The sequence below is a fragment of the Tachypleus tridentatus genome, chromosome 2 (assembly GCF_004210375.1).
Source record: "Tachypleus tridentatus isolate NWPU-2018 chromosome 2, ASM421037v1, whole genome shotgun sequence".
In the NCBI taxonomy this organism is placed as follows: Eukaryota; Metazoa; Arthropoda; class Merostomata; order Xiphosura; family Limulidae; genus Tachypleus; species Tachypleus tridentatus.
Genome location: NC_134826.1, coordinates 120,799,461 through 120,827,003, shown reverse-complemented (window position 1 = coordinate 120,827,003; position 27,543 = coordinate 120,799,461). Strand labels below are relative to the sequence as shown.

General features: G+C 35.1%; 1 protein-coding gene across 8 annotated transcripts in view; it reads left to right on the top strand.

Moving 5' to 3' along the window:
- Positions 1-27,543, top strand: part of LOC143244968 (ras GTPase-activating protein raskol-like) — a 147,909-nt gene that overhangs the window by 50,955 nt on the left and 69,411 nt on the right. For 2 of the 8 annotated variants that reach the window (XM_076490591.1, XM_076490590.1), the window contains exon 3: positions 16,638-16,821. In XM_076490591.1, coding sequence (XP_076346706.1) covers positions 16,638-16,821 — 184 coding nt within the window. Of the gene's footprint in view, positions 1-6,513; positions 8,067-16,637; positions 16,822-19,263; positions 19,924-27,543 lie in introns of those variants that run through there. The other 6 variants (XM_076490598.1, XM_076490596.1, XM_076490589.1 and 3 more) reach the window with 5 other exon arrangements.

Here is a 27,543-nt window from a genome sequence, read left to right as displayed (position 1 = left end):
CGCCGCAGAAGAGACAGTAGGAACAATGGCACTAGTTCCTAACAGACGACTGTATGAACTTTAACCTCTACTAGAATCGTAACCCTTTAAGCAATGGTACTTAACTTTTATATCAGATTTTAGTCAATAGGTAATAAGATTCAAAACTCTTGTTCGTGTATTGTTTTATTCAGTAAGTTTTCACCCAATCAGGAGACTTCACATGCAAGATTAGTGTTATTTTGGATATTCAACAACAATGTGTTTACCTCTTTTGGATCAACAATACAATCAAATTTAATATATATACGTATACATTATTATTTCTCTGAACGCTTTAACATACAATCTTGCAGACCCTAGAACATAGCTTATTATTAATGGGCTGTCTCATACACAACATTAGTTCAAAAGCTTTAGATGTAAATAAAATAAGTGTTGATTTACCATAGGGAATATTGGTTACAGTTTCATTATATTTCCTCAAGAGTTAAACCTAAAATTGAATATTTCAACACCCAGTTTTAAGAATATAGATTAAGGTTCACATATAATAATTTTAATACTCTCTTTCCTAATGCCTGTTTAAATATTTCGGAATCATATTAGTTCTGTGTATTGCAGACTCACGTTTTGTATTGCGTAATCCGAGCAGTAAACGTTAAAGCTTGATACAATACTTTAAAGGATAGAAAATATTCCTGTAGGAGGAATACAAGTTTGATATCCCAGCTCAAAAGGTAAAAAATAAAAATTAAAGCTTGAATCCCTCAGTAAAAGTGGGTAGCCATCAAGTATTAAATTTTTAACTTGTTGACTGCCAAGTATTTCAGCTGCTACAATACAACTCTAATGCTTCTTCATTTTGTAACTTTTGTCGTGACGCCATTTTGGATCGAAAGTGAAACAATTTGTAAGTAGGTCAAATGTATATATGGTGCTGACATCTAGCGTTGAAGTTAGGTATTATTGAGAACGAATTAACTCATCCGTGGCACTTTGTTACCGATCGGCTTGGACGAGTTATCTCATCTACGGCACTAAACAGATTAATAACTCAGACCGAAAGGTCAAAATGATAAATGAATGTTTGGATACCTTTGTTTGCAAAGTAAAATTGATAAATGAAATAATGTATACCTCTATCCAAAAGATCAAAATCAGAAAGGACGGTTTGAATATGTTCATCACATAGGCGAAAATCATAAATAAATGTCTAGATATCCCAGTTTGAAAAGTAAAATCCAGAGTCAAAGAAATTGAGTTTGTAAAGCTCATTTAAAAGGGTAAAAATCGAACTTCTGATCCCCAGTTCAAGAGCTAGGAACTAAATAGAATTGAATGAGTGGTCAGTTCAATTTAAAAATAAAAACATAGTAACAACTTAGGTTTAGCTAACTCAGTTCTAAAACTAAAGGTCAGAGTCCAAGTATTCCAGTTAAGAGGCTAATGGAAAAATAGAAATGTGTTCATCCCGACCAATCAAAACACTAGTAAAAAACATAGTATAATATCTTAGTTCAAGGACTAGGGGCAAAATACAAAAGGGGTTTCGACACCCGAGTTATGAAATATTGTTATAATAACATTTCTTAGAACTACTTTTTCATTTTCTGTTTATTTTCATAGAAACATAAATATTGATGACTACAGTGTTAGGACCCGGCATGGCTAAGCGTGTTAAGGCGTGCGACTCATACTCTGAGGGTCACGGGTTCGAATCCCTCTTACACCAAACATGCTCACCCATTTAGTCATAGGGAGCGTTATAATGTTATGGTTAATCCCATTATTCGTAAAAGAGTATCCCAAGAGTTGGCAGTGGGTGGTGATGACTAGCTGCCTTCCCTCTAGTCTTACACAACTAAATTAGGGACGGCTAGCGCAGATAGCCCTCGAGTAATTTTGTGCGAAATTCAAAACAAACAAACTACAATGTTATAACATTGTATGTCGACCCCTTTTTTACACCGGCGGGTCAGCGGTAAGCTTCAGATGCAACGATGCTAAGATCCGAGGTTTAATTCCTAACAAAAAAAATAGCACGGATTGCCCGTTTCGTACATTTGCGCAAAAAATATAACAAAAAGAACGGCGAACCGTTTCTTATTTAGTATACATCTAATAAGAAAACTTTAAATAGTTTTAATAAAGATCACGAGTGCTTGGATGGTTGAAGAACAAATACAAAGAATGTGAAGAGGGCAAGTCATTGAGTGCTTTTGTTTAGAGAGGACTGACAGAAAACGGGTGTAACGCGAAACGCGCTGTGAAAAGATCAACAATAAGAAATCACGTATGTCGGTATCGTCCCGTTGAACTTTGGATCCACAACAATACCGAGTCGTCATTCTTGCCTTTTAACCACTTAGGAAACGCCTGAATTTCGGTTGTAATGACATTTAAAACATCATCTACGCTCTGTGGTCGTTAACCTCGGTTAAAGAATCTAATAATGAGTGCGGTGTGTGAACAAACAGGTTAACGTACGTGCATCTCAAGGCGAAACAGAATTTGTGACGTTATTTAAAAACGACAAATGGAGGAAATATATCAATTATGTGTATCGTTTTCTCAAGTTATCTATTGTAGACTAGCAGACGATTAAACATTCTTTTCTTTACGTGTTACGATTTCTTTTTCTACCAGTACGAGGAATATCATAACTGGTCTTGTTTTTACAATGTGTATATCAGTTTTGCACAGTTTTGTTATAACCGAAAGTGGTTGCTTGGTGATATACCCTTTGTATACCATAATAAAATAGACTGGGCAATGGTTTATATAATTTAATAATATTTATAAAACAGGCCTTTAGTTGGTTTTAATTTTATGTACTTTAGAGAACTCGGAATTAACAGCTAAAATAATACATAATAACGTAACCTTTATCAGTAGGCTTTAAAACATGTTTCTGTAATAAAAGGCGTTGTTATCACTAGTAAACTTGAAATATTGTTATCAGTGTACTGTACGACTTTGGATTAGAAAAAATGGAACTACTCTTTGTTTAAAAGTTTCGCAGAAAGCTACAAAAGGGGTCATAGTTGCTCGTTACTTTGAGCTGATGGACAAAAGGGAAGATACCTACCACCAGTATTAAGGTTACTCTTATATGACTAAACAGCGTGATTTTACCATACCTCTCATAGAACACTCACGGCCCCAAAGTGCGGAGCGCATTTTTGCAGCAGCGGGTCACGAATCTAGAATCATTAGATAACACCGAAGCTGTAAACATGGCCCGCGATCTTTCAACTGACTGGTTCGTTTATAATGTATTAAAAGTATTGAGAATGATTACTAACATGCTTGTTTCAGGGTAGGCTGCCTCAACTATCATGCAACATATTGTGTGGAAACTTGCAAAACTTAGATTTCAAAACACCGGTCCCCTGGTAAGATAGCGGTAAGTTTACGGAGTTACAGCGCCAAAGTCCGGTGTTCAACTCCCCGCCGTGAACACAGGAAAAAGCCTGATGTGGCTTTGCTCTGAATCAAACAAAAATCAAATCAAAATAATGTGAGATTCCTGCATGTACAACTGTAGAGACTCGATCGAATGTGTTAGTCCCCTTCAGGGGCTCAGCTGTAAGTGTGAAGGATTATTACACTAAAAATCATGTCTCGATACATATATACTTGTAGTATGGGAAAATCAAATTAAATATCAGACATTATCTAGAACTTAACATTTAGGATGTGTTTTAACAATACATACGTTAAGTTTTTTCTTACGTTTAAATCAAATTATACAAAGTACTTGTCTACCAGCGTAGAGTTTAATTAGTGAAATTATGTTGAGCTTTTGTCATTTAGAGTTACAAATACTTTTTATTTCATTCGAAAAGAGGTAAAAGTGTTAATATCACGATACTCCAGAAACATGATTTTTGTCACGTTGCATCGGAGAAACGTTGAGCGATAAATACATTCAGTTACTGTCAAATGGGACTTTTATTTATCGAAACTGTATACAAGCAGTAGCTACTATTATTATACATAATATCACTCGTTGAAAACTTGATTTACCAGGAATGACATAGCAACTAATTCCGTGACACTGATGCTGCACTTTCCAACTTACAAACTCCACAGACTTTTCTTAATCCTAGTTGAGGATTTAGAAAGTATTTTTCAAAATTTTTGTCTTTATTTTTAGTTCACTTTTTTCTAGTGTAGAAGTAAACTCTTCTTATCTTACAAAATAAGTTTATTTGTAACTATGCAGAAAGCTACACAATGGACTGTCTGTGTTGTGTCAACTACGGATATCGAAATTCCAATTGTAATGTTATAACTATTTGGACTTCCTGCTTCTCCACTGGGGCTGTACTTTGTTTGAAGGTCAGCACAAAGCTACACAATGTGTTATTTGTGCTCCGCCCACCACGGGTATCGAAACCTGGTTTCTTGCGTTGTGAGTTTGTACCGTTGCACCATTGGCTACACACAACAAAGTTGTGTTAAGGCAAAAGGGGCAGAACATTTTCTCAACCGTTTACTTCTCAGGAGCTTCCAACCATCCCGAGAAACCTAAATATGTTTCAAACACGACTTTGATAAGACTCACGTTAAAACTAAATGAGGAAGCAAATTAGGAAACAATACCATATACCTATATACTCTTGATATTTACCACACTATATACCTATATGCTCCTGATAGTTACAACACTATATACCTATGCACTCGTAACATTTACAACATTATATACATATATAATCTGACATTTACAAAACTATATACATGTACATTTACAACACGAAATATCTATATGTACTATATACCTATATACTCCTGACATTTACAACACTATATATCGATACGCACCAGATATTTACAACACTATATACCTATATACTCCTCACATTTACAACACTGTATATCTATACACAACTGACATTTACAACACTATATACCTATACACATCTGATATTTTCAACACTGTATAACTATACACTTCTCACATTTACAACACTATATGCGTATTTAATCCCGGCATTCATAACACTATATACATATATACATTTGAGACTTACAACACTATATATCTATACAGACCTGACATTTACAACACTATATAACATGTCTATATATTCCCAACATTTAGTACACTATATATCTATACACACCTGACACTTACAAAACTATATATCTGTACACACCTAACATTTAGAACATTATATAATATAACTATTCCCACCTGAAATTTACAACACTATATACCTATATACACCCGGCATTTATAACACTACATACCTATATACTCTCGACACTTACAACACTATATTATACCTATATACTCCTGGCATTTACAACACCCTATACCTATATACTCCTAGCATTTACAACACTATATACAGTCATGTGAAAAAGTTCGGACACCTTATGAAAGCCTGTGCATTTTTGTAACATTTTTGGATATATAGATATTTAATCTTAATTTTAACAATACTGAGAGATTATAGGAATATAACTAAACAATTAAAACTGAAAAAAGACTTTTCAAAAACTTCTGTAAATGTAATTTACCTGTTTAGTTGTTAAGTAATAATGATATAAAATTGTCACCTCTCAGAACATTGAGGGTTTTCGAATTGTTTCGGTTTTTTAATATGCTATTGTTGTTTTTATTTTCACTGCAAAACTATCTGCAGTTTGTCCACTACAAGGAACTGAACCCTGGAATTTATCATTGTAAGTTTGTAAACTTACTGTTGACATACTGAGGGACGTTTTAAAATACGTATTTATAGCCGAAATCTGGATAATAAAATCAAATGGTATAAAGTTATTTATGTTTTCTTTATGCAGAGAAAGGATTAGAGAGTCAAGTTCGCACAAAATCACACACATCACCTTCACTAACATTGACTTCAAATCGTAGCCTGAAAGTATTTATATTTTTTAAAACCTATGATTATCTAGCTGCTTTCATTAAAACGAAAATGCAAAGTGTAATACCAAAAGTGGTATAATTATGCTCTTCAAAGTCTGGAACTAATTACACGTCATTTAGCCAAGCACTGACTCACTTGCTCAGTAAGCACAACATAATAAATTCATATTGATAAGGACTTAACTTAGCATCAAAAAATCATTTTTTTTCTCTGTAATCTGTGATTTTTATTAACTTAGCCAATTATTTTATAAAAGGGAAGACAGTTTCCCGATTTCACCAGCAGTTTATGTGACATACTGAAAGACTTGAAACTTTGCAGTTTACATATTTACGACTATGAAACTTGGATATTTTTTGCTTACTAAACTATAGGCATTGACCAATGTGTTTATTATATATAATTCTCTTCTAAATGTAGCAGAATCATTTTCCAGCAACCCACGGTTGCTCAAGCTCAACTGGTTTTTACAGGTACGTATAAAATATATCCACCAATGAGATTTCACCTAACAGCCAGTTGTAGCGAATGACATTGCAAAGCTGCATGCTTGTGCACTTTCTGGATGTGTAAAATACAAACATATGTCTTCCAAGCAGATATCTAGTTGTTGTTTTTTTTCAGCTTTGGCGTACATATGGTGAGTGTTTCTTGCTTCTGATAGCTAAACAATCTGTGGAAATAAGATATTTTCAGCATGTTAATGTTTTCTTTTGCTTCTGTTTCGATTTCATAGAATTTGCTTTTCTATGTATCTGTAATTCATAAAACAAAATAATTTTGTTATGCGCACATGTTGTTGTTTTTTTTGGAGGGGACGGAGGTCTGAAAGCCAACGTTCTTCAGTTAACTGGATCAAAGAGTTCTTGGTATGTTTGATAGTAGAAACTTAGCCATCGAAACAACCTGAAATAACAAATGGGATCATATTATTCGTGTTTGCTATAAACATAAAATTCGTTTTTGACTGAAGAAACAGAATTTGTTATGCAGAACGAATGGGACAACATTGATAACAGTGACAAGACTTTATTGTCCAAGTCAGGAATGGTTTCTAGACCCAAAGATGATCATAAACAAGATATTGATAAATATCTCAATGGTTTTCGACCTCGATCGAAGAGTGATATAAGATATCAGATTAACAAAACGCATTACTTTCAACGTTCTCAGAGTTTCGAGAGTTTTTGGGCTGAGACTGACCAACACATTAAGGTAGACAATGACTATTACAATATTCGAGGTCATGGTAACCAAAAATCACATCTCCAGGCATGCCACGGTCCCTTATCTAACACCAAGTGCAGCTTAGTACATAATAATGTCGAAAATATAAGTAAAAAATCCTTGATTGCTACTGATCACAGATACCGGCTGCATAGTGGCTATGGTTCTAGAATTCCCATGAGCCAGTGCTCTCAAGTTGAAACTCATAACCACCGTATGCGACGTCATAGTGACCATGATTCATGGACTTATTTGAACCAAAATCATTTCCCTAATCAGTGTTTTCGGCGCCACAGTGACCACGATTATAGAAATAACACAAGCCAGAGCTATAAAGTAAACAAAGTCCACTGTATCCACCAGCATAAGGACTACAATTTACAAACCAATGCCAGTCAAAGTTATTCTTCAAGTGATTTCTGTCACTACAGTCATTGCAATTTTACCTCTGCTAAGAATCAGAATTCTAAAAACTACACCCATCAGTGGATTTGGCAACACAATAAACACAATCCACGGGTTTCTAAAAATCCGATTACTCTATTTGGGATTCGCAACGGTTTCTGGCAGTACAGTAATCACAGATCACTGATTTCTATAGACCAAACTTCTCATTCCAACGTTAATCACTTTTTCCGTTGTCATGGCGACTGTAAATCAAAGCCTTATAAATTTCAAAGTTCCAAAATTAACACTGACAATAGAGGCCACAGTGAGCATGACTTAGAGTCTTCTAAAGAGCAGGTCTATAAAGTTGATTTGGACCAAGGAGTGGAGCACGTCAACGACCAAGAATTCCGCTTTGTTCCTACCAAGTGTAACTGGATGTGGGACCTTTGGTTTGTTCCTTTGTGTGAGATACCTGAAAAGTTTATTGAACACTGCCGCTATTGTAAGCCTAGTTTGATTCCTCGAGCTCACCTGCGAGATACAGCTGACGAAGCAATGAATGCAAAGGTAAAGTAAAGTATTAGTCAGTTTTGTTTTTTTAGCGGGTAAATATCGTGTAACGTTTGGATATTTCGAGTAATATTGGGGTTTTTGGATTAGGTGCTGTTTGAACATGATTATAAAGGCAATGTTTGACTATGGAATGTGAACCACGAAATGAAAGGTGTGTTCTCATATCTGCTTTTAAATTTTCATCTAGGTAAACTTGGGATCGTTATTTATGTTTGGTTTTGGTTTTTAATAACAGACAAAATAATATTTGAATTAAATACTTCATTCAACTTTATTCGACTTTCTCAGATTTTACTGAATAAGCATTTCCTTCTATTGGTTCCTGAATTGGTTTCCTATTTTATCTCAGTGCTGATACCAATTTGATCAACACTTTTTACGGGAACACCTGTTAAAATTCTGTTTGTCTGTTGTTAAGCACAAACCTACAGAATGGGCTATTTGTATTGTGCCCAACCGCTATCACCGCAAACAATTATAAGTGTTATAAACTCTCAGACTTAACCGTGAGCCATATATTTAGCCAAAAGTTCTGTTCAGAGCTGGTCTATCCTTCTAACTTGGCTGGATATGAAACTGATGACAACGTCTCTACAGTTAGAAAACTTACGTTATTGGTAAGTGTCGCTAAACTTGCATGTATATAGCTGTCTAAAGTAACAAAAAAATATTAAGTTTTTGAGTGGGTAGGAACTTATTTTATTTCCACTCGTGTAGAACCACGCCAAGAATAATTGGGTGGATCAGAGTTTTACGTAATTGCACAGCAAAGTGCACAGTGGTAATTTTTCGTGGAGGCTGCTACGTAAAACGTACAAGCACGTGATTGCACAAATGCACGAGAAAGATGACACCTAAGATCTACCTAAACGTATGCGCACAAGCTTTATTACCATGCACAAGGCAGGTTTTAGATGTATATAAAGGTATACGTCGAATACGTCTTCTATATTTAAATAATTCGGATATTAACATATTTTTATTATTTAACATGAACTCTGATTATTCTTGTATTCCGTTAAAATCCTCTGAGAAACAACGATGGCGATAACAATAAGATTTTTCCATGAAATTAACTTCACTTGAAGGATGGTATTAGACCATACCTATATATTTTGTTGAATCATATTCAGTATTTCGCAACTTAATTAGGCTACGTTTTTTGCTGTAAAATAGAGACGAAAATACTGATGTCATTGGTATGTGTGTGTGTGTGTATATATACACACGCGAAATAGGTCTATATTTCTTTATGTTTAAGTTGATAGTATGATAGACCGTATTTCATGCAACAGTTTGTCGTTTAATAGCTTACATATTGCGCCAATCATCGTGATATTGCTGTTTACTTGAGCCGACAAAGCAACATATACATTTATGTTTTATAGTGTTCTGTACTTGCCACAAGGCTGGGCCTAACTAAGTAGTTACTGTGCCGGACTGCTGATAAGAAAATCCAAGGATTCTGCCATATTGACGTTGTGAACAGCTCTCCACACTTTTAGCTTCATAAGTATGACAGGCAATCTTATTAGTCGCAAAATAGATCAAGCTATTACGGCTAAACTGGCTACCTTTCTTCTGTTCGGTTGCTCAATATTAGGAAATTAGGAATGTCTATATCTAAATCGAAAATGGTCTTGCCTTGACTGTATGAAAAAGTCAGTGCTAACTGCAAATAATCATATAACTATTGGACAATTAAGAAATACTTTTATTGAAGGTCGTATATATTAAGGATTGGTTTTCGAATTTTGCGCTAAGATACACGAGGACTGCCTGCTCTACCCGTCCCTAATTTAGCAGTGTAATAATAGATGGAAGACAGCTGGTCATCACTACCCATCACCAACTCTTGGGCTACTTTTTTTACCAACGAATATGGAATTCACCATCACATCATAACGCCTTCACGGCAGAAAGAGCGAGCATGTTTGATGTGACGGAAATTTGAACCCGTGACCCACAGATTACGAGTCAAGCGCCTTAACCATTTGGCCACGCCAGATCCATATTTTATTAAGAAGACATTTGAAACGCTAAAGAAACTATAGCTCACCACTAGAAGAGGCCAAATCTAATTATTCGGTTTTCTCCTGCACTGGTAAAGGATATTGTGAAAGTTTCAAACTGAATAACATATGATCAGAACATATACTGGTTCCCTGATAACATATGATCAGAACATATACTGGTTCCCTGATAACATATGATCAGAACATATACTGGTTCCCTGATAACATATGATCAGAACATATACTGGTTCCCTGATAACATATGATCAGAACATATACTGGTTCCCTGATAACATATGATCAGAACATATACTGGTTCCCTGATAACATATGATCAGAACATATACTGGTTCCCTGATAACATATGATAAACTCAGAACATATACTGGTTCCCTGATAACATATGATCAGAACATATACTGGTTCCCTGATAACATATGATCAGAACATATACTGGTTCCCTGATAACATATGATAAACTCAGAACATATACTGGTTCCCTGATAACATATGATAAACTCAGAACATATACTGGTTCCCTGATAACATATGATCAGAACATATACTGGTTCCCTGATAACATATGATAAACTCAGAACATATACTGGTTCCCTGATAACATATGATAAACTCAGAACATATACTGGTTCCCTGATAACATATGATAAACTCAGAACATATACTGGTTCCCTGATAACATATGATAAACTCAGAACATATACTGGTTCCCTGATAACATATGATAAACTCAGAACATATACTGGTTCCCTGATAACAGTTGGGAAATAGAACAAAACATTTTTTTCTTTTAAACAGTACATATGCATCAAAACGTTAGCTTGTTTGTTTGTTTGTTTGTTTCTGAATTTCGCGCAAATCTCCACGAGGGCTAATCGTGCTAACCGTCCCTAATTTAGCAGTGTAAGTCTAGAGAGAATGTAGCTTGTTATCGTTAACCACCGCCAACTCTTAGGCTACTCTTTTACCATCGAATAGAGGAATTGATCGTAACATTATTACATCCCTATAGCTGAAAGGTTTGATGTGACGAGGATTTGAATCCACGACCCTTATATTATGAGTCAACAGAACGTTAGCAAAACGTGTTTTATCGTTATTCGTTTATATTTGTATACTAGTATTTAGGGTTGACTGGTTGGTTTGTTGTTTCTTGGTACAAAGCAGCTAGGCTATATGCGCCAGTATTTAGGGACTCGACATTTTTTCTTAACTTACTGAAATTTACCAACCTCAATAGGATGAATTTTGTAAAAGTTCGTGTCATGTTTTACGTACATAATATATGAATATCAATAATTTAAAAAAAAAAAAAATCTCAAACGAAAAACGATTGTTAGAATTGTTTGACAATTGTACCGGTGTTATTAACTCTTATGAAACAAAAGTTAGTCAATGTTAATCTCCCAGAAAATGAATAATGAAACTTCGTAAAAGGACGAATTACCGAAGGAAAAAAACACGACCTTTTCAGGATGCGTTTTATATTCGTAGTGAAATCCTATTCTTAAAGAATGTATCGCGAAGAATCACTGTTTCCTGTAGTGAATACGGAATACTTGAGTAACCTTTCATGTTAAACTTTATTTCTGCGGTTCACTTAACCACTTCTTTTTTCTTTTCGTGCACATTCAAGTACATACGGTTATGACGAAACTAATAATTTAGGATATGAACTGTGTTCATTAGATCTTTTGATAAGAAAGGAAATAAAAAGAAAACATTTGATGACTTGGCTTACTCTCTACTTTTCTCCTAGGCTGTATGTTTGCATGACGTGAAAAGTCTTTCTGGTTCGTGCGTTATAAGCTTCTTAACATTAAACGTATTAAGGATAGCGTGTTCTTTTGGAATTCGTGAACGTACCTTTTTAATTTGTTTCACGTTGGTTGTTCGGTGTTGCAATGATTGTTTGCTTACACCATACATCACATCTCGGATTAATATTCTCTTGGAAAGATTAGTTTCATATTATACAAACTGTGAAATGGAAGTCTTCGGTCCCACAAAGGAAAATTATTCGAATCCAGTAATAGTTGGTAACTACATATACTTAGAGTGTTAATCTCGATAACTGGCAATTACATGTATTTCTTAGACTGTTTGTTTGTTTTTTGAATTTTGCGCAAAGCTACACGAGGGCTATCCGCGCTAGGCGCCCTAATTTAACAATGTAAGACTAGAGAGAAGGCAGCTAGTCATCATCACCCACTGTCAACTATAGGGCTAACTTTTACCAACGAATAGCTGGATTGACCATCACTTTATAACGCTCCCACAGCTGAAAGGGCGAACATTTTTGTGACGGGGATTCGAACCCGCAACCCTCGGATTACGAGTCGAACGCCTTAACCATCTGGCCACACTAAGGTCTCTCAGACTGCTAATCTTGATAGGTGGCAGTTACGTGTATTTTTAAGACTTTTAATCTTGACAGATAGTAATTATGTGTACTTCTTACACTGCTAATCTTGATAGGTGACAATTACATGTACATCTTAGATTATTAATCATAACAGAAACGTGATGCTGCTACTATTAAAGTTATAATTAAAGTGTAATTCGGTTATTTTCGTTACACGTTATTGTTTTGATCTTGCACAAAAACGAAGTGGAATGAACAAGAAAACTTCTGGAAGTGTCCCAAATGTGTTCGCATTTTTAAGGTGAATAATTAGTAACTCATAGAAGTAAGAAACAGAGTAAAGACACATCTATTACCATTGCCAAAGTACCAATATGCACAAATCTAACTTGTCATAAGTAATTTTATCCTGTTGAGCAATAACACGAAAACGAACTCGGAAAATCAGTTTTAACATAATATTTAGTTTAGTTTTTTCTTTTTACTCGTATGTCAAAATCACCGTCTGTTGGTTTACATCAAAGCATATAATTATATGAATGTAAAATATATTACTATTTTTATAAAAAAAATGACTTATTCGTTGAATTGTGTTGAGGTTAGAGGGCAATAAAGAAAAACGATACCCCAATCTTTATCTTTGTCAGCAAAGAGATTATAGCTAGTAGTAAATTGTGGTGCATGAATTTGAATACATTTGCCATTGTAAATATCATAAGAGTTCTAGTCCATGCTAATGTTTCTATTATAACACTGCTTATTTTCCTTAAAGTGTAGGGTGAAAACGACATTTTGTTACGAAAAACGCCATTGTTGTTAGTCGTGTAAGTATTGGGTGTTAGTGCCCTCTACACGTATAAATATTAACTACTTTGGTTTATATGTGAAATTTTCTTTTTTTTTTACCAAAACGTGTAATTTCATTAAAGAAAATAGAACTTGTTAATGACATAGAGATGTAATATATTCTTTGATTCTGAAATAGGATAGGACTATACATCAAAATCTGCAATCAGTTTGCCTTGTAATTCAACCAAACGGGTTTTCAATGTTGAATTGCTTTATTATGAGATCTTTTAGACAACAGGAAAAACGTGAAACGGCGATAGACAAGATAAACATTTATGTTATTACTGTTTAACTCAATTGTTAAACATGCTTTGTAATTTGATTATAGATTACATGAATTTTATAAACCTCTATATACCACACTGTGTAAATTGTATGATTGCCTCTCAACCTAGGCCCGGCACGGCCAAGCGTGTTAAGGCGTGCGACTCGTAATCTGAGGGTCGCGGGTTCGCATCCTGGTCGCGCCAAACATGCTCGCCCTTTCAGCCGTGGGGGCGTTATAATGTGACGGTCAATCCCACTATTCGTTGGTAAAAGTGTAGCCCAAGAGTTGGCGGTGGGTGGTGATGACTAGTTGCCTTCCCTCTAGTCTTACACTGCTAAATTAGGGACGGCTAGCACAGATAGCCCTCGAGTAGCTTTGTGCGAAATTCCAAAAAACAAACAAGCCTCTGTACTTTATTTTTTTCTGCTATCTTGGAATCTTCTCAGGGTAGACATTGTATTTTCTAATTGAAATGATTTCATTATCTGTTACTCCAAACATTCCCTGCTTACCTAGTGCCCGTTGGGGGATACTCTCCCTTTGCGGAGTATTGTATGTCTAGTGTTCTCTATTTCTATTTTAGAAATGTTGTTAGCAACATTAGTGTGTTTTTTATGACTATTAATAAAGCTTTTTTTAAACTAATGACAAAATCTATAAAATAGTAGTTTTTATAAATACCAGAATATTTGGTTAAACCTCACAAATACAATAGCACAAAAATTAATAGTTCACATAATCACGTGAGTAACACTTCCTTCAAATTTGTTTTCGTGAATTTTTCTTTCAAACAAGCTATGTTTGTTGACTATCGTCTTTTATGGATTACACCAAACCAGATCGGTTCATTACAGAGATATGTTTAACAACTAAGCAATATATCGTCAGAATTCAGGAAACATATATCGTATTTGAGAAAGCTTGATTAAACATTATCCTTCCAACACGGTAAGATAAACTACATAGCTGAAAAATTCACCGCATGTAATCTTGCAACTTTTTAATGAATCAATTATGAAACTTATATCTTTGAAAGAAATCCGTAAATGTGATTTTTTTTAATTTCGCGCAAAGCTATTCGAGGGCTATCTGCGCTAATTTAGCAGTGTAAGACTAGAGGAAAGGCAGCTAATTATCACCACCCACTGCCAACTCTTGGGCTATTCTTTTTATCAACAAATAGTGGGATTGACCGAAACATTATAAAGTCCCCAACGCTGAAAGGGCGGGCGTGTTTGGTGTGACCGGGATTCGAACCCGCGATCCTCGGATCACGAGTCGAACGCCTTAACACACTTGGCCATGCCGGGCACCGTAAATATGAAAACTTGTATTTCTCTAGAATCTGTGGTTGTCAGAAAAACAAATGCAAATATTTGTTATTTTTTCCCATTTCTAGTGGAGCTAAAAGTTAAAGACCTTTTGTATGTTTTAGAAACTTTTTTTATTGCTTTTGCATGGCGGTTGACAGAACGGCTCTGAGTGTTGTTTTTCCGTTTATTTGTTTGTTTATTTCAAGTACAAACATACAGCTCAATAGCTCTGTCATTTCTTGACCTATATGAAATACAATTACAGTTTTGGACTCAGGAGGTCAAACTCTTACATTGATGTATTTGACCACGCCCAAGGTCTCGTAGTATAATTTACTGGTCCCCCGCTGGTACAGCGTTAAGTCTTCAGATTTACACCGTTAAAATCAGGGTTTCCATTCACCTCGGTGGACACAGCAGGTAGCCCATTGTGGCTTTTTTATAATTTCCTGTAATCCTGCCTAAAAAAATTTCAATATAAGAGTTCGCTGATAGAGATCCTGATCAGTAATAAAAGTGAATCGGGTATATGCGCGCCCCACGTTTGGTATTGTTAGCGCACAAAATTATAGCTAATAAAAGGAAAAAAAAGGTTCTATAGATTAATATACTCTAATCCTACTTAAGGACTTTAAAATATCGCGTTTGTTGAGGATTCCCTTTTGTTTTGGGCCCGGCATGGCCGAGCGCGTAAGGCGTGCGACTCGTAATCCGAGGGTCGCGGGTTCGCGCCCGCGTCGCGCTAAACATGCTCGCCCTCCCAGCCGTGGGGGTGTATAATGTGACGGTCAATCCCACTATTCGTTGGTAAAAGAGTAGCCCAAGAGTTGGCGGTGGGTGGTGATGACTAGCTGCCTTCCCTCTAGTCTTACACTGCTAAATTAGGGACGGCTAGCACAGATAGCCCTCGAGTAGCTTTGTGCGAAATTCCAAAACAAACAAACAAACCCTTTTGTTTTCTGGCATTTATGGTTAGACCAGAATTAAGATGTGTTACAATTCTTTAGTAACCGGAAATAATCATTAGTAAACATGGACTAACCAGAAACAACAGATAAATATCAAACCTTATTTTAAACAAACGATGGTTTTGATATTGGCGAAAGACCTCTTCGGCATTAGGTGTGGTTGATATAATATGGTTGTTATATTACCTCACTTTCTTTTTTTCTTTCACATACAAGGTTTTAGAATAACATAACAACAGTTCTAAGATTGTCTGTATATCTTTTTTAAACTGTTTCTTTCTGTACAATATGGATACTAATTTTGTTTTATTTGGCTGAATGGTTTACGCAAATTGTACCGATATGATATAATACCAGTTTATTTGGTCAAACGGTTTACACAGATTTTATCAATGGGGTATAACATCAGTTTCTGTTTATTTGGTCAGATGGTTTACACCATTTGATTACTTTGGCTTTGTAATTTACGTAATATGGCTAGTATAAAATGATACTAGATTTAACTTTTGTAGATTTGTGTGTGTATTTCGCCTTGCTGAAATGACACAACGTGCTGCCTCGTAAAATTTGTTTACCGCGCTGCAAACAGTTAAATGTTCTATATGTATATTTCTAAACAAAATTCTTAAACAACAAGTATTTGTGGATAGATAAACAAAAAATAGATAAACATTGGTAATATTATGCGGACAATTCATAATAATGCGATGTATATATTCGTAATTTTCGCTTTAATATGTTTCTGTTTCTTCTCGTTGCATACTTTTAGTTTGAAGAACTTGAAAGTATGGGCATCGGTCCTTGGCGGAACGACGATATCGAGCTGACGTTTAGAAGTCGCTGGGGTCAAGGGATCTCAGGACCTCCTCCACTTCCAGAGGTGGACGAGAATATTGAGCTCATGGAAGCCAGCTCATTGCGATGTCCAAAAGTCTTAGGAATTGTTTTGTCAAGTAAGTCTTAGCTGAAACTGAGAAGGATTGATTAAATGGCGGAAATGATTGATAAGCGACTTTTTTATTTATTTATTTGTTGCTACGACAGTAATACAAGTAGTTACATATCTCATGTCAGTTTAGTAGCTGCCAGTGCCACAAACAGTTGTGCACCTCGTGTAGTTTAACGTTTTCCAGAGCTACGAACAGTTTTAGTTCTCATGTTGGTTTGATATCTCCCAGTAATATAAATATTGATTTATTATTATTCCCAAAACTACCAAGGCAGTTGTCAAGTATTTGTGTACAACGTCCCAATATCTGTTTTGCTTTTTTTTAATTTTTTGTTTTTGACAGAACGCCATAGCCATAGAAAGATAAGTTAATAAGTCTTTCTAAACCTGTAATTTTTGTTTTCATTTCAGATTAGAATTCCTCCATCCCTAACCCCTTTTTTTTTTTTTTTTTTACTTACAACAAGTAACCGGAAATGTCATGCAGATCTAGGATGTTAAACAGACAGCAGTCTTGTGTACGTGACATGTATGAAGTACACAGTTTTCATTATCCTCTCAGTTGAAGTTAAAGATACGGTTATATCAAACAAATATTGTTTTGAACGTTGGGAAACACCATACATCAACTGAGTTGTTCCGGTGATGTAAATCGGCCATAGTGTTATGAACGGGTTTAGTAAACTTTAGGGACAGCTGTAAAGCAACGTGACTTAAAACGTTATTTTTGAAATGGTGGCGGAAGTTCCTTTATCTGTCAGGATGTTTCTCTGTAACTACGAATTGTAACAAAGCAAGTTGGTGTTTCCGATGTGTATATTAGTTTTGCTTCTTTTATGTGGTTGTAGAAGTATTCAAACATGTCGCTTGTTCTTCCTTTGTGTGCTTTATTTGATGTGATCTTGTTCACAGCACAGTTTGACCTTCAAAGTACCGACTTTTTTTTATAATGTTCGCCACTGGTGAGGTCTAAATATTAAGCAGATTAATGTTTTGACTTGTTACAACACTCATTGTAAATAATTGGCCCCAAATGGGATGGAAGCACACATTCTGTACCTAAGGGACCGTCGTAGTAGTAGTAATTAGTTGGATAAATTTCAATATTTATGTTATTTTATTTTTTAAACTTTTTCATGTGACTCATGTGTTATTAGAGACACGACAGTCAACAAATTTGCTGATCCACAAGCAATATATTGCATAAGATTAGAAATTGCTTTTAAAGAGTCGATGAGATGGACCCCAAACGATAATTTTAGGGGTTAAAGGCTAAAACCATTCCATCCTGTGAATGTATACCCTACTTACAAATATATAAGTATTTACTCTTCCTTGTACTTAATTCTATAATATGTTGCATAACTGTAGGCACGTGTTTCTAAAAAAAACACTCTCAAAATAAAGAAGTGAAAACCAATAAGGTTATAACTGATCATCTTTATTTTGTAATCCTAACCCAGCCTATGTGCACGTGTATGCATGGAGAGGGTAGACTTGTTTCAAGTAAGAGTGAGTTAGTATTTGCTTGTTTGTTTTCGAATTTCACGCAGAGCTACACAAGGGATATTTGCGCTAGCTTTCTTTACTTTAGTAGTATAAAACTAGAGGAAAGGTAGCTTGTCACCACCACCCACCGCCAACTCTTGGGCTACTCTTTTACCAATAAATAGTTGGATTGACTGTCTCGTTATAACGAGCATGTACATAATATAATCCTTTATGATAAGTGTGAATGACCTTAATGACTAAGAACTCTTTTGATTTGGTAGATATTAATATTAGAATCTGTAAAAATGTCTTTGTTTACATTCACAATATAGAGGCTCATTTTACGTGCGCGATTCTATACATGAAACAATATAAAAATACTTAACGTATTATACAAACTCTCTATTATTGTTAAATTAAAACAAATAAAAAACGAATACATAAAACATAAATACCGGTTTCATATATTCAAGATTACTTTTCAGTTTCTAAAATAAGACACTATTTGATAAGACCTATGATCTTCCCGCCTTTTTTGACCTAAAACTTTAAATATATATATATATATGTTTCAAACTCCTTCTGTTGGTTTAATTATGTAACGTTTAATGTGGTTTTCAATTTATTAGTAACATGATTTCTTATTTCAGTCCCAATAATAACAAAATGAAAAAAGAGGGGTTTCTAATTTTTCCACAATACATTTATTAATGTGTTAGTTGACTGGTAATGGGTAATTATTTGAACTTTCTGGTCTGAAGATTATGTAAATTTGTTTTTAAACGTAATTTTTCTGTTTATGCAACATAAATTTGCTTTAAATCCTTAAACAAATACCAGGTAAAATATAACGCGCTCTCATTGGATCAATGTGAAAGACCTCGTGGACGCTCAGCGCATGCGTACTGAAAACATACGTGGTCACAAGTGTTATATCAAACTTCAGTGTATCAATATTTACTGTTTCATTTATCAGTACACCAGTCTTACATCACTATCTTACCAATCTTGTCTCATGAAACAAAACTTAAACCTTTAGCCGTGAAATACGCTTGTGACGTTTTATGCTGTGAAGTTTGTGCAAAAAATAAGTCTGAAGCGTGACACACAAAGAATCTTAACAGTATGGTGCATTATGGTCTCTCTTTTTTCTCTACCCCTTTCAAACATTAACCTTAGCCGTCCAGCTTTTCAGCCACTATGAAATATTCATGAGATTATATGTGTTGCAGAGAAGAAGAAAAAACAAAACTGTGACATCTGATCCAATCTCGTAACATGTGCCTGATTCCAGTATCACAATTTAAGTGCAGCATGTGCTTGAACCATATATTCTAATCGTAATTTCGTTGTCATAATGAGCAAATAAACGTCATATTTGATGGGTTTTAACAACATTATCTAAAAGGACGGATACGGTAATTTATAATAGAAATAAAATATTGAAGACACCTGGAGGCATTCAGCGGTATCGATGCTGCAGAATTTTAGTTATTTTCGAATCCCAATACTATTACCAATAAAAATAACTGAAATAACTAAAGGAACAGTAGCATGTCACTCCCCAGGTCTCTGACCTGGATACTATGTAGGAAACCTGTGGCCGAATATACAGGTAAGTGTAGATTGTATAATAAAGAAAATACCATTCTTTGAGTAATTTTTCTTTGGTTATAAAGGTCGATACTATATTACTTTTTGGGTTCACAAGAAACTTCTACAAGTATTGTAACAAAATGTGTCTTATAGAATATAAAAAAACTCATAAAGTAGTGAAATATTTGATAGCTTAAGAGTTGATATTAAACCTTATTTTCATGGATAAATTGATCCCTTCCACAGTGACATATGTGTAACTCTATGGATTTTTAACATTACAAACTGGATTTTGATATCAGTGGTGACCACAGTACGAATAGCCCAGTGTGTAGGTTAGTTCTTAACAACAACAACAAAAACTTAATAAACTGTATTAGGACACAATTATTATGTTACACTTTATTTGTGTAACATCAGTTACGGCATGCGACTCGTAGTCCGAGGGTCGCGGGTTCGAATTCCCGTCGCACCAAACAGGCTCGCCCTCTCAGCCGTGGGGATGTTATAATGTAATGGCTAATCCCACTATTTGTTGGCAAAATAGTAGCCCAAGAGTTGGTGGTGATGACTAGTTGCATTCCCTCTAGTCTTACACTGCTAAATTTGGGACGGCTAGCGCAGATAGCCCTCGTGTAGCTTTGCGCGAAATAAAAAACAAAGTCGTGTGTGTGTGTGTGTTATATAAGTTAGAATTGCTACATTTTATTTTGATAATTAATTAAGAAGTTAAAAAAAGACCTTAACAATTTACTGTTAAAATTGTTAACTGCTCATTCTTATTCTCCTTTCTCTGGAACGGGAGTGAGCTATCAGTGACGTGTCGTATTGTGAATGCCCATGGTTCGTGTCCTTTGGCTGTATAAACGCACATCGAACTTCAGGATCGTAAGTGCGTTATAAGAGTGACGATCAGATTATACTATTCAATTAGAGTAGCTCAAGAGTTGGCGGTAGGTAATATTGATTAGCTACCTTCCCTTTAGTCTGACAGTTCGAAAGTTGGGACGGCTAGTGCAAATAGTCATTGTGTAGATTTTACGAATTTCGGAAACAAAACAAATTCCCCCACTTATATATATATATAAATATATAAATACACACAAACATACAAACAGATATACGCTTAAGTAAAATATGCGAAAAGTGCACGTAGAATTTTTATCAAACACTTAATAACTTTCAGTAACTAACATACACAAAATACACTGGCCTATTTGCCCAGAAGAGATGTGATAAAACTGCACATTTACTGTTCATTTACTTGTACTTGAGTTACGAAACTTAATTGTTTTTTTATTAAGCTAAAAGTACTTTCTTCTTTATTTGTGTGATTTACTCAGACTGACGTATTTACACAGAATAACTGTGACAAAGATATAAAATACATTGAACATACAATTCTTTTTTTTCACATATTTTAAAAGTTTCTATTATGCTTAATTAGAATTCGTAAAGAAATTTTTTGAAGATGCCTTTACTTCAAACGAATCTACTGTAATTTAGTTGAATAAATTCCTAAAATAATTACAAGAGTGAAAAAAAAAACTCCAATATGGGAGAAATGCCAAAGCCAAGTTTCCTTATTTGATAGATGAAACCCCCTGTCTCTCTCTCTCTCACACACATGTAAAGACAGTTTTTTGAGACGAAAAAAACCGGAGGCGGAATTTTTCTAACTTATGGCGAGTATGAAATTAATTACAAGGTCATGATATAATGGTAGCAAATGGGGAGCGAAATCGTGACTGGGCATTTTCTTAATCTGTTAGTGTGTCTTCGTTATTTCTCTTAAACAACTATCAATCTGCTTCTTAAAAACCATTAAACCAGCTGGCATTTCTCTCCAAGTCGTTAGCTTGTACTAAAGGGGTCCTTGAGAGTTGTTGATTAGCTGTATAATTGGACCTGGGAGAGTTTTTAACGTAGTTCTGTGAGTCACCACCTGGATGACGTTATTCACTCAATTCTTAAAATAGTAGCAAGGATGTGAGAGCGAGGTGACATATTAATGATGAATAATTAAAATGTTTGTGAAGGTTATTAAGTAGATACGTAACCGTGAAACAAAGCCACGTGACTACAAGTCAGTGACACTTATTTCGTTTTTATTCCGTGTGTGAATCGCTTAAAGCTGTTGCTCTCAACTTTTGATTCCGTTGTTTTTCACTCAAGAACCCTCTTCACGAACCAAACCCCTCTCTACTCAGATAGTTTTATCTGCGGAAGCGAATCCCGCGAGGCCCGGTATGGCCAAGCGCGTTAAGGCGTGCGACTTGTAATCCGAGGGTCGCGGGTTCGCATCCCTGTCGCGCCAAACATGCTCGCCGTGGGGGCGTTATAATGTTACAATCAATCCCACTATTCGTCGGTAAAAGAGTAGCCCAAGAGTTGGCGGTGGGTGGTGATGACTAGCTGCCTTCCCTCTAGTCTTACACTGCAAAATTAGGGACGGCTAGCGCAGATAGCCCTCGAGTAGCTTTGTGCGAAATTCAAAAACAAACAAACAAACAAGCGAATCCCAAGATATATACAAACAACACGTAAATAGGAATTTAAGATAATGATTTATTTCAAATAAAAACATTACATTTATTAATCGAATGTGCTATCGTCATTCGCTTTTTATGGAAACTGTAAACAGAAACTCGATCTTTACCTTGAAGGACCCCTTTTTAGGAATGTTCGCGGACCTCTAAGGATTGAGAGCATGCACGGGTCTAAATGAATAAAAAAAATCTGTGAATGATTTGTAAAGGTTTCTCATTACGCTGGAAATGACAGTTTTTAAATATTAGATAAATAACTGGATTTATTATTACATTTAATTAAGGTTGTTTAGCTCCCTTCACAAATTAAATATTCACGAACTTTTAGAACCATTTTTTATTTATTTGAACAGATTTAATCACGATTCTGAATATTTGAAATTAGTTTTATTTTATCGATGATTTACTTTCAACTTTTGGGGCAAATTTATACAAAAATATAAAATGATGAATAAACACACTTTTTCCATAAGAGAGGCCATATCCAGTGATTTTTCTATCTCTGAACTTCTAAATTGTAAGTTAGACCGATCGTGGCCGAGAGATTAGAGTGTTGGATTGCGGATTGGAGAATCCAGCTATGAATGCGTTATAAAAATGACAGTCAGTTTAAAATCCTAATAGTGGTAAGAGCTGTTGGCTGGCTGCCATTCTTCTGATCGGTCCAGCATGGTCAAGTGGTTAGGATGCTCGACCCGTAATCTGAGGGTCGCAGGTTCCAGACCCCGCCTCACCAAACATGCTCGCTCTTTCAACCGTGAGGGCATTATATTGTGACGATCAATTCCACTATTCGTTGGTAAAAGAGTAACCCAAGAGATGACAGTGGGTGATGATGACTAGTTGCGTTCCAACTAGTCATACACTGTTAAATTTAGATATGGCTAGCGAAGATAGTCATCTTGTAGCTTTGCGCAGAATTCAGAAACAAACCCTCTGATCATTGGTATACGACTATCTTGTGTAGAGGTTCAATCTATTTTAAGTCTTGTAATTTCAGTGTGAGAAAAGTGTACATTAGCACTTGGCTTGGCATGGCCAGGTGATTAAGGCACTGAACTCGTAATCGGAGGGTTACGGGTTCGAATATCCGTCACACCAAACATGCTCACTCTTTCAGCCGTGAGGGCGTTATAATGTGACGGTCAATCATACTATTCGTTGGTAAAATGAGTTGCCCAAGAGTTGGCTGTGGGTAGTGATGACTAGCTGTCTTCCCTTTGGTCTTGCACTGCTAAATTAGGGGCGGCTAGCACAGATAGCCCTCGTGTAGCTTTGCGCGAAATTCAAAACAAACATTAGCACTTTTTGTCCATTACTTACACACAGTGCTGTTAACATCAAACGTTCCTCATTCTAAATGTGGGGAAATTATATTACTTATATTTTCTAATAATAAATCGTCAGCTAGTTGTTTAAAAGTAGCTTAAGAATTTATAATGCTGAAATCTTGGGATCGTTCTCGTCGATTGGTACAAATAACTCACTGTACAGTCTTGTGTTTTAACAATAAAACAAACCAATGATAAATCCTTATTTACATGATTAAGGATTCTTTTCTTTATGACAAAAGAAGATTCATCTGGTAAGCATACCTAACATAATATGTAGTTTTTCTGGATTTTCATCATAAACTTTATTTTTCTCACAGTTGTTTTCAGGATATGTCAACTATTTGATATTTATGTTTCCTAAAAATATCGTTAATACTGTTTGTCTACTCTGTTAGCTATTGTTTTTTAATGTTCATCTTTTAACTCGAATAAAAAGTTAAATAAACAAGTTAGCTTATTAATACTTTTCATGATACAATGGTAGCAAATGGGGGGGGACGAAATCGTGACATTTTTTTAATCTGTTGGTGTGTCTTCGTTGTTTCATCTAAATAATTATCAAAATACTTATTTAAAACCATTAGACTAGCATTAGAACACGCGTTAAAAACGTGATCTCCTTTTCTTGAATGTCCTTATCGATAAACCTCGTAAGAAATATTACAAGTATAATGAATTTATACTAATCAGTTACCTAATTTCATATCCGCAAAAAGGGTGTGAGTTATCAGAAGGAGCTTTGAAAAATCAAGAGCAAACATCAGTCCCTGACGGAACTAGGCTAGTCTCGTGTTCCTTTCACTCACGACCTCAGCATGAACAGATTTACACGACACAAAATGTTGATTTGTATCAAGTGTACCTTTACCTAGTTTGCTTACTTTCGGAAATATAAGCTAAATCATTTGATATAATTCCAGTAGTGACTCTTCAAAAACTGAATAAATAATCAAACATACGTGTTTTCTATGTAATGATCATGCGTCAAGATTGTTGCTACTCGTGCAGAGGTTTGATTTTGTTTAAAATTAACCACAAAGCTGCACAATGTGCTAAATGTGTTTCCCCACCACGGGTATCGAAACCCGGTTCTTAGCATTGTAAGTCCGCAGACATATCGCTGTGCTACTTGAAGATAAGTTTGATTCGGATATTATCTTCCAATTACAACAACGTCGTTCAATATATTCGACTGTGTGATACATATGTTTGGGGCATCGATGTTTAATCAAATAAAAATAAAATAAAATATCTATTAAACATTTTATTGTCGGAAATGGTGTTAAAACTATTTAAGTAATAAGCTCACAAGAAAGATAAACACGTACTGTTAAGAGTTAGAATACTTCTTATCAGTTAATGAATAACATTTTTAAAAACTCTTTATTAATGTTAATTTAAAACAAACAATTAAAAACACACATTCATAAAAGCATAAATAGAGTTCTTTGAGATACAATTATATTGTCTCATTTTTATTCATCACTTTTCTCTCCGCCTCCTAGTGGCACAGTGGAATATCCGCGGATTTAACAACGCTAGAAACCGGGTTTCAATAGTCGTGACGGGCAGAGCACAAATAAGCTATTGTGTAGCTTTGTAATTAACTGTAACTTAAACAAAACTTCCCTGAGCAAGATATATTTGATTCCTTGTATATGTGTATGTTTATGAGTAAACGTGTTTCGAGTGCAATTTGTCATATGTGGATCAATATCCACGAAATTTGGTCGTAACATAAAAGGTTGATCTTAGAAGATTGTAGATCAAGCAAATATGAAAGAGTAACATTAACTAATCATAACTAAAAAGCCTGTTCAAAGAAATGTAACTGCAGAGTATAGCCCTTGGTTATTTTTTTTCTGATTTTAAATTAGAAAATAACATCCTCAGTTAATTATGCAAATAATACCTGAACTTGTGTAACTTCAGGAGTACTCGTGATAAGAAGACGTGTAAGGAGATGACGAAAATGATATAAGAATGTAATACAACCAGGGAAACGCATATTTGTGTGGCGCTATTTTTGAACTAGCAAGGTTACTTACGAGAAGACCTAAATCCCGATGGATGGATACCGCAGCACGGCCGACCATATATGAACTGATAGTGCCCTCTTCTGGCACGATGTAAAAGTAATCGTTTCGGTGATTGACCTGAATGTATTTTTGTAGCTTCTGAACTTTTGTATTTTTATCCACGAGAGAGAAGTCTATCATTTCGAAGTCGTAAAAAGGAACTCTAACTAAACATGAAATACACTTATGAATTGATTTTTTCTATTAATTCGTCAAGCTTTAATAATCTCGTGCATTTTATTTTCTGTTAATTTACCATTTTTCTGACGAGCTATACAGATTATTAAAGAAAACAATATCTTTATAATTTCTTAATCCTCTGCAGTTTCAAATGTCAGTGCTTTACAAGTTCGAATCTTCGCTCATTGAAAAATGTAGTTACATGAACAGTATTTAATGTTACTGTCGTGTTTGTATCTTTGTTAATCATAAACAAAATTATAGCAAAGTAGTACACTCGTATCTGTTTATTATTCAAAATGTGTTTAATAATGAAATCATAGATGAGCATCTCCCGTGACGTCAGACAAATCTTAGAAGCATTAAAATAACAGCTGTTAAGAAATTGTATTTCAATGTTGTGACCATAGCCTTAATTTTGATTTTATAGCTCTAAAGCTATTGAAATAAAAAGGAGGTCATAGCAAAATTTATAATGTACAATGTAAAAAAAATTAAGCTGGCATACAAAAAGAAATATTTCTTTTCCTATAAAAATCGGGGGTTGCGTAACCCAATGGTTAACGTTTCTGAACTGTGGATCCGAGAATTTATGGTTCACGTAACGATGCCACAAACTGCATTTCGTTTTTTTTTTTTTTTGGGGGAGTGCTACAAAAATTATGGTAAAGCCCATATATTCGGGCAAACAAGAGTAGTACAGTTGGTTTAAGACGTTCTTGACTCTAAAACTCGAAGAAAAAGAAATCCATGCTCAAGCTAATTTATTACCTTCTTTTCCAAAAAATAAAAAATAAAAGAAGCCGGTTCTACACATACTATTCTGAGCATGCTTTCTGGTCACAGGGGTAATAAATAATTAGCTAATAACTAGATGTGCTGGAGGGACTTAACCCTTGAGAAGCACCTTCGAATTGTTACAGACCTGTTAAAAAGAAATGCTAATTTAAGTCGAGACAGTAAAATGTTTAGGCTCTACACTATATATTTTAATGGTATAAATTGTATTTTAAAGAGGGGAATGTGTCTCCATTGCACCTGGTTTCTGCCCCTATAGATTTGTTCACTGGATCATTGCACATTAGTTATGTAATAAAGTGTACATTGTATTGTATAAACTCTGAAATCCAGTAAATATACTAGATGTACTTCCGCTGGATCCTCGAAAGTGAATAAACAAAACCAAATTTAACAGTAACAGATATTTCTATTTTCTACTTTTGAAATTCTTATGTTATGCTGTGTTGTATCCTTTGGAATGCATAATTCTTCTCGTGATTCATGGCATGCGCACGTTTTACTAACTGACTGAACAGTGGATCTGAACCGTTCGATTACGTATTGCTGCCGCAAACTTCACTTTGCACTTTTTTGGGGTATGTTATACAAATTAAGGATAAAATACAAATATTAGTTGTGCGAGTTGGTTTGAAATGATGGCCCCTCCCGACGACCTTTGGACCCCGTTTTGGGAAATAATGATTTTAGATTCAACCTA